Source organism: Rhincodon typus, chromosome 4 (genome assembly GCF_021869965.1).
Source record: "Rhincodon typus isolate 14 chromosome 4, sRhiTyp1.1, whole genome shotgun sequence".
Lineage (NCBI taxonomy): Eukaryota > Metazoa > Chordata > Chondrichthyes > Orectolobiformes > Rhincodontidae > Rhincodon > Rhincodon typus.
The window spans coordinates 102,376,219-102,395,313 of NC_063335.1; the positions used below are offsets into that span (position 1 = coordinate 102,376,219).

Consider the following 19,095-nt stretch of genomic DNA (forward strand, 5'->3'; position numbering starts at 1 on the left):
GTTATTAGACTAGACCTCTGGATTAATTCAACAACATAACTATGGTGCTGCCAAGTGAGGTTACTTTGCTGGCTGCTACCAACCATAATGTGAACAATTCCAAGTAATCGGAGTGTCAGCAAGCAATCAACTCTCCCAACTCCATGATTTATCTTGTATTTAGTTAGGCCACATTTGGAATTTTGCCTGCAGTTCTGGTCGCCATACTACTAGAAGAATATGGACACTTTGGAGAGTGTGTAACGAGGGTTTACCTAGTTATGAGGAGAGGTTAGATGAACTCAGGTTGTTTTCATTGGAAAGACAGAGGCTGAGGGATGACGTGATTGAGTTCTACCAAATTATGATAAGTATGGTTAGGGTGGATAGTCAGAGATTTTTTCCCAGGGTGAAAAGGTCACCTACAAGAGGGCACAGTTTCAAGGTGAGAGAGGGAAAGTTTTGGAGAGAAGTGCAGAAAAATGTTTTCACATAGAGGGTGGTGAGTGCCTGGAATACACTGCCAGTGGAGGTGGTGGAAGCTCCTTGCAGTGGCATGTTAGCAACATTTAAGGTGTATCTTTTAGACATATGAACGGGAAGTGAACAGAGGTATAGAAACCACACATGGGCAGTAAGTAGTGGGCCTAAATAAGGATTAGAATCATCGCAGGCTTGGTGGGCCAAAGGGCCTGTTCCTGTGCTTTATTGAATTGTGTTATAGTGGTATATATTTTGTTCATGGTCTCTGGCGACCAGGGAGAAGAGACAGAGAGGAATGTGAACAAAGAATGTTTCTTTACTCCGTGACCACCACCCCAAACCTAATCTACTTTGTCCATGGTTTCGAGATTTTGGATTGCTGTGCCAGCAGCAGCCTTGGCCCCTTAAGCGCCACTGTGTTGGCAAAAAGAGACCCTTTCACTGGTTGTTCATTAACCACTTGAGGGCCTCTGTTGGTGGCAGGATGGGAAGCTGAATCTTGGCCCTTCCCGGACAAACACATTAACACCCATGGTGGTGTGATCGCGACAGTATCTCCCAATACCAACCCACCTAATAATGTTCCCTTTCTGTTACCCTCCCCGCTGCTTCTCAAGATGGGAGCATTCGAGAGAGGGGGAAAACCATTTTAAAAAGGTAGAAAGAAAAGAAACACAATTAGAAAGTGAGAAAAATAAGTATAAAGTTCAAAATTTGACTCTGTGGACTTAAATTTTTAGACGAACGATTCTCAACTTGAAATAACAAGACCACACAGTTTCAGTTATTGAATTGCTGGTCCAGTATTTGGCACTGCATTATGAGTTATCACATTGTTAAAAGAGTGAATTTCTGTGGTTTGTTTAATGCGCAATAATATACAAATCTAGCAAGTTGTTAAAGCAATAAAGTGAACAGTGGAATGAAGTAACTTGGCCAGAAATTTCTAGAGATTTGCAAATCACAGCATAACTCTCAGACCTTTGAGTTTGTCGGCTGATTTTTACCTTAATAATGCCATTCAGAATTCATACTCCATTTTAACTTTCCCCTCAAGATTTGGGCCATTATATTACTTCCAAATGGGATAATACGGATAAAATTTATGTTGTTTATTTGTCTTTATGTTCTTGACTGGGTTTTTCATGATTTGTTCATAGAAAGTGATTTTTTTTCCACTATCGTTATCTATATTTTCTATTCTGCTCGTGCAACAGCCTCCTCACTTTGTCTCTTATTTGTAGTGCTGTGTTCTTCTCAGTGTTATGCTGTATAGGCTTAAACTTGAAATGAACAGCCTCCACAGTGAACAATGGAGCTTCCCTCATCTCAGATCTTCTGATTTCAGCAAACATTTGTAATACAAACGACAAAAAGAAATCCAAAAAACACCCAAGACATAGCAGAACTGCCTATTTTAAATAAGAAGTCTGCTATTATATGAGAACATAAGAAATAGGATTAGATCATTCAGACCTTGGGTCTGCTTTGCCATTTAACACAGTTTTGGCCATCTACCTCAATTCCACCATCCCTATGTTTCTTGCATTTTTGAATACCAAAGGAATTATTAATCATTGTCTTGACTCAGCATTCACAGTGCACTCTAGGTTAGAAAATTCCAAAGACCTTCAGTTTTTTTTGTTTGAAAAGTCCAAAACTCTTTATTCCAACAGTGCAATCCCTAAATCTAGAAAAATATCCTCCCAGCATCCACCTTATCTAGCCTCTTGGGAACTTTTCTTTGTTTCGATGATATCACCTCTCATTTTCATAAATTCTAAGGACTACAGGCCTAGCCTACTCAATCTGTCTCAATATTCTAAAGTATGGTCACATAAAGCTGGAAGTGGCAAACTAATTCCATGCCTCTGTTTTATTTTCAGGATTTTCCAGTTTTATCCTTTCTAGTTCTCCAAGTCATCAAAAAAGAATAAATCAAATGGAATGATACAAATCACAACCACAAAAATATTGTCAATATAAGAGCAGTTTCCTGGTAGCATACACCTTCAAACAAACAAACGTCAAGAATAGCACACAACTATAGACTGGAATTTATTAGGCAGATTTTTTTATCGCAAATGGGTAACGCTAATAAAGTAGTTCAAATTATTATCTATTCTGGTGGTTCTTGTGGTTTTTGTTCTCTTCTGAGAATTGGTTTTCACCAACTAATATGGGAGCACTGTTACCTCAACGCTCCATGTTTCAGCACCCACCCTATTGTACACTGTAGCTGGCTATTTTGCACCTGTCTGGCAATCTCCCTGCTTCCCTCCCTCAGTATCCTGAGATCAATCGCATCAAGTACTGGGGATCTATCTATCTTAATGTTAAAAATCACCCTGCAACAACCCTGTTGTTTTTGCATCTTTCCAACTTTTACACTCACTGCCCCGACCAATGAAGGCAGGTATGCCATATGCCTTCTTTACCACCTTATCCCCTTGCATTGCCATTTTCAGGGAACTATGCACTTGGACTCCAAGAACCCTTGAGATATCAGTGCTTTTAAGAGTTGTGTCATTTACTGTATACTTTCCTCTTGCATTTATATACATATCTGTTCTTCTATCTCCCACCGGCTATTGGGTAGCCTATAGTATAACCCATCATGTTATTCCTGGCTTTCACTCCTATGACGTCGGTGGATGAGCTCTCCAAGATGTTCTCCCTTGGTACAGTTGTGACAATCTTCTTAACCAGTAATGTAACTCCCCTACTCCTTTCACATTGCTCTGTATCTCACTTGGAACAGCTAAACTCTGAAACATTGAGCTGCCAGTCCTGCTCTTCTCTCAATTGCGTTACTGTAATGGCTACCACATTGTAGTCCCGTGAGCTAATCCAGGGTCTCAGCTCATCTACCTTGTCTGTTATACTCCTTGTATTAATATTAATACATTTCAGACTGCCTGGCCCACCATAAACCTGTCCCTGCCTATTCTTCCTATGAGACTTACTTGATTTAACCTTTCACTTCTCCTCAATCACATCACATGCTGACCTATTGCTCTGGTTCCCAACCCCGTGCCATTCTAGTTTAAACCCTGTTGAATGACACTAGCAAATCTGCCCTCCAGGATATTGGTGCCTCTCCAGTTTAGAGGCAACCTGTCCTCCTGCCCTGGAAGCGATCCCAATGATCCAGATATCTGAAACCCTTCCTTTTAAACCAGTTCTTTAGCCACGTGTTCAACTGTATTTTCTTCTTCTGTCTGGCCTCACTGACACAGGGAGTAAACCCAAGATTACAACTCTAGAAATCCTGTTTTTCAACTTTCCACCTAACTACCTGCCTTCCTTTTGCAGGACCTCATCTCCTTTCCTGTCTCTGTTTTTAGTACCAATGTAGACAATGACCTCTGGCTGCTTACTCCGCTCTCTCAGAATATCCTGTACCTGCTCACAGATATCCTTGACTCTGGCACTAGGGAGGAAGCACACCATTGTGGAATCTCACTCGCAGCTTCAGAAACATCTGTTAGTGTCCCTGACAATACTTATCACTACCCTCACCTACAGCTTGACCCTCCTTGCTGCAAGACAGTGCCAGTAGTCATGCCACAGATGTGGCTGCTGCTTTATCCAGAGAGGTGAAACCGCACCTCCCCCGCTCCCCTGCCCACCCCACCCCCCCACCCCACCGCCCCCAACAACAACCAACAGTATCCAAAATGGTATGCCTGTTTGAGAGGGGATAGCTGCACTATTTGTATGCCTCTCCTGGCAGTCACCCATCTAATCCTTTGATGTGACCACATCCACGAAACTCCTATCTATAAAAGCTCTCTGCCTCCTGTGTGCTCCTCAGTGAGTCCACTTGCCGTTCTGACCAATCCATGCAGTCTGAGAGGAGTTGCAGGTGGACACACTTCCTGCAGGTACAGTTGTCAGGGACATTTGACTCCTCCATGATCGCGTAAATCTTCCAGGAGGAGCATACCACTTCACTAACTGCATTACTACCCATCTAGTAACTATTGATTTAAAGGAAAAGGAAGGATTTTACCTGACCATACCTTAACGCTGTTCACTCTCGTCAGCAAAGTGTGACGTTCACCAAAACCCACACTTCAACCCCACAGACCCTCTCCCTGTGTCAGTGAGGCCAGGCAGAAGAAGATAATATAGTTGAATGCGTGGCTAAAGAACTGGTTTAAAAGGTTTCCGATATTTGGATCATTGGGATCACATCCGTGGCAGGAGGTACAAGAAGTACAGGTTGCCCCTAAACTGGAGGGGCACCAATATCCTGGAGGGCAGATTTGCTAGTGCCGCTCAAGAGGGTTTAAATTAGTATGGCACAGGGTTGGGAACGGTCACTCCTGATACAGCCTGGTAGGAAGGATAAATTTCTCCCAGAATCCTCCTCCATTACTTCTCACTACTGCCCCCTGTTGGGTGCTCTAGTACCAAGTTCTTCACAATTCCCTTCTAAGTTGTGGTGAGCAAGCTGACTTCTCCCAGAATCCTCCTCAGTCATTCCTCATTACTGCCCTCTCTCCACCTCATAACTGCCTTCCAACTCAGGGTCATATACATAGAGCAAATGTCCTGAGCAAGATCTACCGTCAGACATCCTTTGGATCACAGAATGGGAAATCCAGGAAATTTTTAACAAGTTCCTCTTTACGAGCTTCGTCTGTTGAATAGCAGGGTTTGGACTTTTGGCCCTTACAAAATGTGCTTAGGACAAGCCAGATCCTCAGTACAAAACCTTGTGCTTTTGCAGAGAGGGAGTCACCAATGCCAAACATTGCTGAGGAGTATTTCGTCTGTAGATTAAAAGGCAGACTAATTGTCTTAAATTTAACAAATGAGGGGGTGATCACTTTCTTCAAGGGAATTGCATTCACTAAATCAATCTTAAAAATACCTAAATTAAGGATTGGGCCTACAGTGCAAGATTTTGTCCTGGTTAAAATAACTAGAAAAGCCAATGAGGTAAGTCAATAAGAATTGGTTAGATGTTGTTGCCATGGCAAACACGCTTGTCATATCCTGCCAATCAGAGAGCCTTCCCTTTATCCCGACCCTCTGTCTCCAACTTCAAATCAACCTGTGTCACAAAGTTACAACTTATGCTTTAATTCCGAAATTCTCATTCTTGCATTTGAATCCATGGCTCTGTGATATCCTTCAGCCCCACAAATCTCTGAGGTATCTGCAGTCTATTTCTGTTCACTTAGGCATTCCAATTTTACTTGTTCAATATTGCTGGCAGTGCCTTCAGCTGGTCAGGCCCTCTTTCTAAACCTCTTTAAAGCCCTACACATTTGATTAAGCTTTTATTCATTGACCTAAAAATCTGATGTGGCACGGTGTCATGATTTGTTTTAAGGATGTTCCTTTGAAGGACATTGGACGTTTCATCATGTAAAAGGCGCTATACAAACACAACTTTGTCGTCCTTCTTGCTGATCATCCCCAATTTCATATGCTTTTTTTGGAAGTAATAAAAAGCTTGATATATTGCTCCAGAACTACTTGTACAGAATATACACTGTTGCCATTGTGCATCAGGATGAAGGAGAGTGAACATTCAAAATTGTGTTTGGGTCACAATCAAGTAAAGCTGTTTGCCCTGGATGGTGTCAAACCTGAGTGTTGTTGGAGCTGCACTTGTTCAGGCGAGTGGAGAGTATTCCATTACATTCCTTACTCGTGACTTGTAGATATTTGACAGTACTGTGGAGCGAGGAAGAGCGTTGCTATTCGCAGAATTTTAAGTCTCTGACCTATTCCTGTAGCTACACTTCAAATTGGTCATCTATGGCTAATGCATCTCTCTCACCACCATATTCACTGATGGTAATATTGAATGCCAAGAAGAGATGGTTAGATTCTCTTTATTCAAGATGGTTATTACATGACATACACAATGTATGAAACTTGCTTTGGTGTGTGATCAGATTTCATATGATCTGGCATCATGTTGTCAAATATCTTGTGGTCAGAGGAGAAAATGATCAAACCTGTAGGAATGACTGTAGTCAAATTTTGTAATTCCACTCCACCAAAATATCCAGTAATGTTGAACTGCCAGCAGCCCTTAAATGCATATGCCACCCTCTCTCTGTCTGTTCCCATCATCTCCCGACCTCACCATCATCTCTTGACTTGTCTGTTGGTGTTTAGCAATCAGACTGCTTATTTGTCATTTGGTATTAACTGAGGAGGATTCCTTTTCATTATATATTGAAAAGACCAAAGCAATAGCCTTCTGTTGTTGCCACAGACACTGCCCCTATCCAACAGCTCTGTCCCACTCCCTGTAGCTGAGTAACCCTAAACTGGCCCGATCCTAACTGCTTTGAGTTCCCAGTCTGTGATTAATGTTCCTTTCTAGGACTCTCTCTTTCCACGTGCTGCAGCTGTTAATATTTGAATTGCTGGGAAATAGTGTCATTTTCAAACCACATATTTATGCCATCACTAAGCCTATTTCCACCCTGTAACTTCAACGAACTTTATTCTTGTCTCAGCCTTTCTGGAGCTGAAACTCTCATTCATACCTTATTACCTCTACACTCGACTGTTGTGCACATCTGGCTGACCTCCTACATTCTCTCTGTCTCTCTAAACCTGAAACTGTTTAAAACATTGTGGTCCATGTTTTCACTTGCAGCAAGTCCCATTTGCCTATCACCCTGACTCACAACCTACACTGGCTCTGAATTAAACAATACCTTGATTGTTAAAATTCTCATCCATGTTTTCCAATCTATCCATGGTCTGGCCACTCTCTGTAACCTCCTCCAATCGAAAGTCCTGTGAAATATTCATGCTCATCTAATTCTGGTTTATTGAACATCACCATCAGCTTTCTTCATCCCAAGCTCAGTAATTCTCTCACTAAACATCTCTTTCTCTCAATTTCTCTGCCTCTCAATTTCTCTTTCTTCCTTTAGAATGTGCCATAAAACCTGCTTTTCTAAATAAGTTTTGGTTACCTGGCTGAATATTGCTTTATTGGGCTTGGTGTTTAAATTTTATAATGCACTAGGAATTGCTTTCAACTCTTCATCATGTTAAAATTGTGATACAAATACCAAGTTGTTGTTGAATAAAGGGGAGGTGATGGCCTAGTGGTATTATCGCTGGACTGTTAATCCAGAGACCCAGATCACATTCTGGGGACCGGGGTTCGAATCCCACCACGGCAGATGGTGGAATTTGAATTCAATAAATATCTGCAATTAAGAATCTAATGATGACCATGAATCCATTGTTGATTGTTGGGGAAAAAACCCATCTGGTTCACTAATGTGCTTTAGAGAAGGAAACTGCCATCCTTCCCTGGTCTGGCCTACATATGACTCCAGACCCACAGCAATGTGGTTGACTCTTAACTGCCCTCTGGGCAATAAATGCTGCCTAGCCAGCAGCACCCTCATCCCATGAATGAATAAAGGAAATCTTCCTATTTGATGATGATAGAAAGTTATATTTAAAAATACAGCTCGTATGTACTATTTAGGGTGCTGTTATGATCAAATTGAATTGGATCTTACAACCACAATAGTAATGCTATATTTCAAGGACAGGGTTGTAAATGCTTGATCAAGCACAGTCTGTAAATAGTCAATAGGTTCCTTTTGTGCTGAGAGAACAAAACAGAAAATTGCAACACATCTTTCTGGGATTCAAGTAATTGACCTGTGATACAAAGTGAAATTAAAAAACCTACTGTCTTCTTGTTAGAAATGAAATATTTGAGGGCATAAATAATGTGGATGTGAAGATATATTTTGTGTCAAATTAGATTAGGATAACCAAGAGGTCTGATTATAATGCTAAATAAGCTCAAGTTAAATTGATTTGAAGGAATAACATTGTCATCCTTTGTATCATTGACTTGTGTAACAAACTGACATTTTTTGGCTACTGATCGCTGATGAGACAGGAGTTGAATTAATTCTTGATTGACCAAGCGATTGTGAGAAGACAACATTATCAAATCACTTCTTGAAATGTGACCGGTATAATGCAGCAATCAGGATGACTTTTTTTGTAAATTATACACACGTTCTCAATCGTTGGTTATAAATAAAAAGAAACAATTGCATTCATTCAACATCTTCCACAACCACCAGATGTCTTAAAACTCTTCACAGTCAATAAAGTATTGTTGAGGTATAGTCGGTGCTTTGCTGTAATGTCGGAGGAACAACAACCACTTTGTGCACAGCCACAAATGGAAATGAGTGTTGTGTAGGTAATCTGTATTTATGCTGCTGATTGAAGGAGAATTATTGATCAGGACACCCATCATGAGTACCCTACTCTTCAAAGTAGTGCCATCTGGAATAGCAGTGGGCCTTGATTTAACAACCCATCTGAGCAGGCCAGCAGTACTGAACTGCAGCACTGTTTTAAAATTCTGAAATGGGACACAAATGTAAAACTTTAAACCCAAAAACAAATAATGCATTTAGTGTCACCTTATCTAGAAAGGCTAAAAGCCACAAAGTGTATTCTGCATGAATCCAAACATCATAATTTCAAATTTTTAAGAATACTGTGAAACCAATCTAGAGAAACTCAATAAATGGGATTGATTACATTATGTTCGAGCACTCTACCTCATCAAACAATTAAAATCATTGGTAGCTTCATCATGATGATTATGTTTGTGCCAATATAGTAATAGTCTGAACAATTCTCAAAATGGTGTCACCATCAAGTTGCATTGAAATTTATATTCAGCACCCCATCATCAATTAACTATTAAAATCAATAAATATTGGTGTAAACAATCAGGACCTCAGGAAAGTGTGAAACACCCATCACTTTAAATACTTCTTTACTTATGAAAATTAAAGGTTGAAGACATCAAAATATTCATACACATTAGCCAGAAAAGGAGCTAAATTGGATGACCCCAACAAGTGCATGTGGGAATTGTGAAATTAATGCATGTCTGTTGTTTAAATTGCAAGCACCATGTCAAAAACTTGCTACCTGCTGCTTGGATTGATAACTTGCAATAACATTGGCCAAACATCTCATTAAAAGGCTCAACGTGGTAATTTCCAAGTTCTTTTAAAAGCTAGTCTGTCGTATTTGAAAGGGATGTGAGTTGTGGCTGGGACAGATGCTGGCAGTCATTCAGGAAATGTCTCTGACCTGGGAAACAGCAAAGGACAATACAGCATGGGAGTTACCATTTTCTAAGTTTGTTCAGACATGACACTAGAAGCCTCAGAAGAAGTTGTAACTAGGAGAGATCTCCTACACTGCAGAGTGCCAGGAAAACCTTCAGGTCCCTCCAAAGACAGTGGGAGCAGATGAACATGGAATAGAGCTGAGGCCTGTGGATCTGGTGCAGTGTGGATAGGAATTGAATGACCTTAAGGTTAGTAAATGTTCAGATGCATTCCTCAATTCACTGCAGGCTGGCACTTATCTACAAATAAACTCTATCAACCAAATCTCTCACATAACATTCACACTACATCCTTACACGAGTCATACTGCTGTCAGCCTTGCACACAGAGATGACAACTTTGCACACTTACAGCTATTGAACTGTAACAACATCACCTGGACAGATTGCACAGTTACTGACACTTTTACCTTCTCCCTTGCAGGATAAATTGACATATAACCACAGCAGCAGGAAGAAACTACAGGGGCACTAGGTGCACCCACATGTTGTGCCAATGATGTAGCTTTCAAGAGTTTATTTTGTCCTTTTTTTTGAAGTGAGATTGTAAGGCAGACGTAAAGAGCTGTCTCTAAGAAAGTAAAAAACTATGAGGCCTTGGGTTTTATTTTCAATGTTGGAACAATGGAAGCAGCCTGGGTGTGGCCAGCTCTCACAGACCAGGCTTTCAAGTTTCTTTGAGTTTTTAGGTTTGGCTTTAAGCAGAAGCTATTGGGGTCCCAAAGAGTTGGAAGCTTCAGTGAATGTCTCTTGGCTGCTACTCTCTCTGAGTTTACTCTTGATGTTTTTTTCCTCCTGGATGGGAGAACTGCATTTGAGAATCTGTGTCTGAACTTTTCTTTTTCATCAAGGGATGTGTTTATGAGATGTTACTATATTGTAACAGTTAATTAGTTATAGTTGCTGTATCTATTATTCAGTTAAGTTTTCCAATAGAGTTAAGTTATTCTAAATTCCTCTTTCTTTGATTGTATTTTAACTACAGTGTTTAAATAAATTGTGTTTTGATTAATGTCAGTTAATTTGACCAGTCACATTACGTTGGGAACAGACACTTTATAATTGCCATTGATGTAAGAAAATGTTTGTGTCTAGTCTAACTTCTTAAAATATTTTGAAAGGGTCTGGTCTGGTCCATAATAATGTCATAACCCCCAAAAGTGATGGTGCTGGCCATATGGGAATGGATATTGATGAGGCCATGAGCAGAGGTAAAGTTTTGTAGAATCACATTCGGCCTAACAAGTCCACACCGACCCTCAGAGCATCCCACCCAGACCCATCCCCTATAACCCACCCAATCTACACATCCCTGAACACTACGCGCAATTTAGCATTGCCAATCCACCTAGCCTGCACATCTTTGGACTGTGGGAAGAAACCGGTGCACCCGGAGGAAATCATGCAGACATGGGGAGAATTTGCAAACTCCACACAGACACTCACCTGAAGGTGGAATTGAACACGGGTCCCTGGTGCTGTGAAGCAGCAGTGCTAACCACTGCTACCCTAACCATGCCACCCTAACCACTGAAGACAACAGTGCTATCATACCTAATCATTTTTCTCTCATTCTACTTTCTCCTTCTCCTTCAACTTCTCCTGACTCTCAATCTTCTCCTTGCTTCCCTCTATTCCCCCCTCCCTGTTATATCACTATAACCTTAGCCTTGTTCTTTCAGATACCTTGCAAGTGGAAGTTGGCCTGACAATGCAGAAAACAGTGAGAAGACTATGATAGTGAAGCGTTTGGCTCAGACTGCAGTCAGTCATGCCAAATGCTGTAGTTTGAAGTTGCCAACTGCTCTCTATTGCAGTCCAATCAAGTTCACAGCATTATCCAAACTCTATTATGGCTTGAGATACCTTGCAAGTTAACCTGCTGGGTGATACTGCCTCATTGCCACATTAATAAATGTGATTTGCATTTCACAGTCTCATAATTGGAAGTTCCTGCATCAGAGAAGGCAATAAGCCTCATAGAGCTTCTATTTTTATTCTTCACCCAACCCAGCTTTTCATCTTTGCTGTGTAGTCAGACATTCAAGAATTAAAACTGCTTGATGTTGCCATCCAAAGCATCCTGCAGTTTTTTTCCCACTGAAGTTCAGCAATAGGCATGCTGCAGCCACTGGGATAGCACCATAGGACCACGAGTAAGAACTTCATCCACAGATGCAGTATGGCATGAATATATTTATAAATGTGGAGAGGGAGGTGATGGTGATGGATGTAGAGTTGGTACTGGCTTTATTCAAATTTGTTTTCATGTATAGTACTGGAGAGAAAGGGGCTGTCTACATTGCAGGCTCTTTTCTTTCAATTCCGCTTGGCCAGTGTCCTTCTTTTCTTCCCCTTTTTAGCAGTTTGTTCTGCCCTCCTCGGGCTCTGCTTGTTCTCCCAGCCGTGCTGTATTCTGAGAGGAATACCCATGCCAATTATTCAGAAACCTTGTAGTTAGAAAAAAGCCCTCTTGTTGAGAAACCCTGCAGATTTTTGTAACTTGAAGCAGCTAAGGAAAGCAACAAACATTCACAGAATCATAGGAATAGCCAGAAGATGTGGAGCCAAAAGCGAAAGTGGCAGTCTGCGCAGAACAGCAGATGAAAAAGAATGATAAGAAAAAGAATCAGAACAGAAAGGAAAAATGTGCAGTTAAACTCTAAAGTAAAATATCTAGATATTTAATAGTACAATCATATAATATCTACTGACAACAAAAGCATTCTGCCTAGATCCTGACAAGGTGGTTGTAGGAATGCAGTGAAAAACAGATGTAAAAACAATGCAATAATTTGTTGAAATGGTGAACTATTTACTAAAGTTCTTGCCCAGTATGTCATCAGTATGTGAACGTCTACGCAAGCTCATAGTTGAAAATATGCAGTCATTCTGGGACACAGAACATGAAGCAGCTTTCAATTGCATCAAATAATGGGCAACAAAAACTTGACACTCTGTGGAGTCATCAACTCTGTTGAGACATTGAATCTGAAACACAAACACAATCATCTTCCTCTAATCAAGCACTGGACAAAGGAATGATAGGTCCCAGAGAAGGAACATGTTCCTGGAACATGTCGATACCAGTTGACAAATATGTTATGAAAAGATCTGAACTCTTCAGAGAATACGAATGAAATGCATTCACAAAAACTGACAAAAATAGGACTGACTGGAATTTTATTGTTCATGAATGATAATTTTCCCTGTTGACCATGTATATTTAGTAACTTCAGTAACTTGTGACTGTGAATGACAGTGTACACAACTTTATGTGAAAGTGAATTTTGAAGAAATACATTTGTACATTATACAACTGTGGTTTGCCAACACCATATGAACTGATATAACTTGTTTTAACTTTCAGATAAATAACAATTAAAACACATCACATGAAATACCTGCACCTCCATATTTAGATGTAGATTTCCACTCCACTCAGAACAGAAATAAAAGAGGGATTACAGGGATAGGGTGAAGGGGTGCCTTGTCTGGATGGGTTGCTCTTCAGAGCGTCAGTGCCGACTCAATGTGCCAAATGGCCTGTTTTCGCAGTGGATTCTCTGATTCCATAAAGATGATTTAGGCATTGTGGTACAATGGGCATGACACACTTTTGCTATGATTGCCTTGATGAAATTGCATTATTGTTTGAGTTTTTCCAGGAAATGTTTGGGTTTTTTTTTTAAAATAGATCTTGCCTTGTCCTTTTTTCCTAATAATGAGTGAAATGTTTCAATTTGTCTCAGCCCAGAGTTTTGTCCCATTGGATTACAAAATAATAGAGCAACAAAACAACAAGATAGCTCAGCGGTTAGGATTGCTGTCTCACAGTGCCAGGGACCCGGGTTCAATTTCACCCTCAGGTAACTGGCTGTGTGGACTTTGCACATTCTCCCCGTGTCTGCATGGGCTTCCATTGGGTGCTCCACTTTTCTCCCATAGTCTGAAGATGTGCATGTTAGGTGAATTAGCCATGCTAAATTTTTCATAGTGTTCAAGGATTTGTAGGTTAGGTGTGTTAGCCACAGGAAATGCATGGTTGCAGGGATAGGGTGGTGGATGGGTCTGAGTGGGATGCTCTTCGGAGGGTGGGTGTGGACTTGTTGGGCCGAATGGCCTGTTTCCACACTGTCGGGGTTCTATTAAAAAAAAATTATTTCGACCTTTCCTACTTCCTGCAATCTTTACACTATTAAAACACGTATTGGGCATTGGCTAAGTCCTTCCTAGTTCATGTTATCTTTTCTTCTCCAATTCATCTTAGTAGTGTCAGCAGTTTTGGGCTTTTCAGCCAAGTTTATTAATTTAATAGAAACAGCATGGAAGACCTACAGGAATTCATTTGAAGATGTGATGTGAACACCAGATTATCACTTGGTGCTATGTCAAAATAATCAGGAAGATTCACTCTAAACTCCCTCTAATACTTGAAGCTACACTGAAAGGTAGGGAGTGTTAAATCCCAGCAATGGGAAATGATCAGGAACAAGAATGAATTAAAAAGCCATATGCATTTTTGCCCTTGGTTACTTTAGACCATTTAGAGCACTGATGCCAGGAACTGTCTGTGATTACACGAGGTGTACATCAAAAAAGTTATTATCTGTAAACATGAAAATTAATAATAATACTGTGGATTTCACAATGAAGTTTTTTTTTAATATAGATTTAATGGTTTACAATGGAGAGTCATGATGTCTTGGGGGGAAACCATATGCACTTTTGCCTTTCCTGTGCTTAGAGAATCATATTGGCAATGACTGAGTTATTATGTACAATTACATCAAAATGACCATCACCTAATGTGAATGCACATTTAGGTATTAATCTGCCTTTCTGTTTCTGCTACCAAAATGGATAACCTCACATTTATCCACTTTCTCTCCACATCTGCCAGGCATTTGCCTGGTCACTCAATTTGGATAGGGAGGGTATTTTCAGATGGCAACCTGTAACTACTGGAGTGCCAAAGGGGTCAGTCCTAGGGCCAGAGCCACTTACAATACATATTAATGACTTAATGAGGATAGAGAATATACTCGTGCCAAGTTAGCAAATGAAATAAAAATAGGGGAAATGGTGCAGATAGAACATAACAGCTCAGGAACGGGCACTTTAGCCCACCATATTTGAATTGTATCAAATTCATTGAATTAATTAGAATTAGCTTTATTGTCACATATACTCAAATGGGTACAGTGAAAAATTTACAGTCGGCTCACTCCAGCACCATTTTAGGTATAAAGGCACCTGGCTACAGATTCTCAAGATCAAATTCTTAGGAAACAAAAAAAAAGAAAAGTAAACAAATAAATAGTCCAGTATTATAGGTGATTGGAATAAATGTTTAAAAAAGTAGAGTTCAGAATATCAGTCTTTTCCCCCAGGGTGGGAATGTCAAATACTAGTGGGTATGGGTGAAAGGTGAGAGGGGGAGAATTTAAAGTAAATGTGCTAAGTAAGTTTTTAACACGGAGGATGGTACGTGAATGGAACTTGCTGCCAGGAGCGATGGTAGAAACAAATAAAGTAGCAAAGTTTAAGAGGCATTTACATTTACACACGAGCAGGAAGGAAAAGTGGGATATAGACCGTGTGCAGGGCAGATGGGATTAGTTTAGAATAGCATCATGCTAGCACGTAGGCTGAAGGGTGATCCCCACTGCCTTGTTTGTGCCTCCACTGGCCCACCAACGAAGGGGTCGCCCCACTGTAGGTGCTATCTCTTCGCCGCTGGGCCTACTTCACTGACACTGCTGAACCCACACTTGCCCTGCCACCAAGAGTCCATGGCTGTGCTGTCATGCCAGGCCATGAGTCCTGCTTTGACTGCAGATATCGCCCTGTTGGCACCGCCATCCTGAAGAGTCCACTGCCGCTGGCACGGCTGTCCCTGATCTCTGAAGGAGCTTTGCTGCCATTGGCCCTGACAGGCAGGAGAATGATCTCGCCGCCACTGCCACTGCCACTGGCACCGATTGGTGAGAGAACAACCTCGTCTGCCGCCGTCCTCCTATCGCCAAGAGAATGTCCTCGCTGCCGCTGGCTCTGTTCGTTGGAAGAAGCTACATCCACCACTCCGCACGTGGCCCTCTCTCACTGCCACGCTGGTGCTGCTGACCAACCTGCCGCAAAATAGAAGAAAAAGAAAGACCAAAGCAAAAGAAGAATAAAGTGAAAGAAAAGAACAGAAGCAAAAGTAAAACAAAGGAGGAAAGCAGACGGGAGCAGATGGGCCTCAGGCAAGAGCCTGCACGCAGCCCTGTTACTCCTCTGCCATTTTGCACCTTTCTGCAGAAATCAAGATGCTATTTAAACTAATTCCATCTGCCCTGCACTTGGTCTATATCCCACTTTTTCCTTCCTGTTCATGTGTAAATGTAAATACCTCTTAAACTTTGCTATTGTATCTGTTTCTACCATCTTTCCTGGCAGCACGTTCCATTCACGCACCATCCTCTGTGTTAAAACTTATCTAGCACATTTACTTTAAACTGTCCCCCTCTCACCTTAAAACTATGCCCCCTAGTAATTGACATTCCACCCCTGGGGAAAAAGACTCTGTGACTACCCACCCTATCCATAATTTTGTCATAATTTTATATACTTCTGTCAGATCGTCCCTCAGACTCTGATGACTCAGCAAACCACGTTTCTACAACCTTTCCTTATAGCTAATCCACTCCAATCCAGGCAACATCCTGGTAGACCTCTTTTGCACCCCCCTCCAAAGCTTTCACATTTTTCCAATCGTTTAGTGACCAAAACTATACACAATACCCAAAGCGTGGCCTGATTAAAGTTTTATACAGCTGCAATGTGACTTGGCAACTTTTATACTCAATGTCTGACAAATAAAGGCAAGCATGCCGTATGCCACCTTTACCAGATTATCACTTTGTTGCCTCTTTCAAGCAGCTATGGGCTTGCAACCCAAGATCCCTCTGGATACCAGTGTTCCTAAGTGTCCTACCATTTACTGTATACTTTCCTTTCGTATTTGACCTCCCAAAATGCATCACCTCATATTTGTCCAGATTAAATTCCATCTGCCATTTCTCCACACAACTTTCTAACTAATCTATATTCCTTGACAACCTTCATCACTATCCATAACTCCACCAATTTTCATGTCATCTGCAAACTTACTAATCAGACCACCTACGTTTTCATCCATATCATTTACATATTACCAACAACAGAAGTCCCAGCAGTGATCCTTGCATAACACTGCTGGTCATAGACCTCCAGCCAGAAAAACACTCCTCCTCAACTACCCTAAAAAAGAAATCAGATGTGTGAGACAAGACGTCCCTCACACATAGCCATGTTGACTATCCCTAATAAGTCCAATTGTTTTTCAAATGTGAGTGAATCCTGTTCCTAAGAATCTTCTGCAATAATTTCCCTCCACTAATGTAGTGGACTTCCTGCAATATACCTGCTGCCCTTCTTAAAGAAATTAACAACATTGGCTACTCTTCAGTCTTCTGGCACCACGACAACGGCTAAAGAAGTTAGAAAGATTCCACTAAGCTAAGAGTGACAGCCCATGACATCATCAGCCATATTTGACTGACTGTGGTGTCAAGGAGCCCTAGCAAAACTGGAAACATGGGACAACACTGTTTTGGTTGGAGTTGTATCTGGCACATAAGGAGATGGTTGTGGTTGGTGGAAGTCAGTGCTCTCAGCAGGGGTTCCTAAGGGTATGCCCAACCATCTTCATCAATGGATTCTGCTCCATGATATAGTCATTTTTTATAGAATCCCTACAGTGTGGAAACAGGCCCTTTGGCCTAACAAGTCCACACCAAACCTCAGCATCTCACCCAGACCAATCCTCCTGTAACCCACCTAATCTACACATCCCTGAACATTACAGGCAATTTAGCATGGTCAATCCACCTAGCCTACACATCTTTGGACTGTGGGAGGAGACCGGAGCACCCAGAGGAAACCCACACAGACACGGGGAGAATGTGCAAACTCCACACAGACAGTCGCCCAAGGGTGGAATCAAACCCAGGTCCCTGGCGCTGTGAGGCAGCAGTGCTAACCACTGAGCCACCGTGCCACCCCACATGATACAAAGAGTCTACAGAGGGTTATGGACTGGGTAAGTGAGTGGGTGAAAACTCATCAGATGGAATATAAAGTGTGGAAAAAATATGATTATGCACCATGGTGGAAAAATAGATTTGCTGAATATTATTTAAATAGAGAAAGACCACAGAAAAGCACAAAGGGAATTTGTGCATATATCACAAAATGTTAGCATATAAATTTAGCAGGTAACAGAGAAAGAAAATTGAATGTTGGCCTGTCTGTCAATGGTAATGGAGTAGTAAAATAGGGAAGACTTTTCAAAGGCACCAGTGAGACCATACATGGAATACTGTGAACATTTTTGGTCGCCTTATCAAAGAAAAGATATACTGGCATTGGAGGCAGTCCAGCGATGGTTTACCAGGTTGAACCCAGGCATGGAGGGAGGTCAAAAAGGTTGGTCTATGCTTATTGGAATTAAGCACAATTGCAGGCAACCTTATGAAATATACCAGATTCTTAGGAGTCTTTACAGGATAGATGCAGAGATGTTATTTGTGGGAGAGTCCAGAACTAGATGACATAATCTCAGAAAAAGGGGTCACCCAGTGAGGACAGAGATGAGTTGTTGGTGTATCTGTAGAATTTTTTACATGGAGGGCTTAGTTCATTAAGAATATTTATTCTTGAGACAGATTTTTAATCAGTAAAGGAATCACGAGTTATGGGGAAATGGCAGGAAAGTAGAGTTGAGGATTATCAGATCAACCATGATCTCAAACAATGGTGGAGCAGACTCGATTTGTTGTATATCAGATTTAGATTTAGATTTTTATTGTCACATGTACTCCAATACAGAGCTTTAGGAGTACAGTAAAAAGTGTAAAATGTTGCCACACAAGTACCTAGGTACAAGATCATAAGAACAAGATAGAAAGAAAGAACAAAATTTGAAAGAATCAAACGTTGCAGTCTTTCAAAAGTGCTTAACCACGCTAGGAAAGCACTTCTTAATGGAGCTCGAACTTGTCCTCTTTACCAAGCTTTCCCCCATAATCCATTCCATGAGTCCCCACACCGGGCCTACCATGCCACTAGTGAAGCAATCGCTGCTCCTGTTGATCCTCCCAGAGTATCGATTTGGGCCTACTTCTGCTTCTTATGCCTTTAGTCTTACGGCCCTATGAACCTATGTTAACCCTGGATACTGATATCAGGGATCGCAAGATTCAATCAACACTGTTACCATGCATAGCAATTTCAGAGATCCCATGATTCAATATCATAACCAAATTCCATATTCCACGATTTTCAGTAGTTTAATTTTACAAGTCCTGATTCTATGTGTCTAAAGATGTTCTTCCAAAATGTGCAAATATGGTCTTTTTTATTATTATGCCTTA

At 41.1% G+C, this 19,095-nt stretch overlaps 1 protein-coding gene across 7 annotated transcripts in view; it reads left to right on the plus strand.

The window, feature by feature from the left end:
- Nucleotides 1–19,095, plus strand: part of tsnare1 (T-SNARE Domain Containing 1) — a 716,417-nt gene that overhangs the window by 673,332 nt on the left and 23,990 nt on the right. Inside the window, exon 11 of one of the 7 annotated variants that reach the window (XM_048595875.1) lies at nt 2,349–2,584. The exons of the other annotated variants lie outside the window; for them this stretch is intronic. Within the exon in view, the coding sequence (XP_048451832.1) occupies nt 2,349–2,373 (25 nt within the window). The 3' untranslated portion in view covers nt 2,374–2,584. Of the gene's footprint in view, nt 1–2,348; nt 2,585–19,095 lie in introns of those variants that run through there. 7 annotated transcript variants of the gene reach the window in all.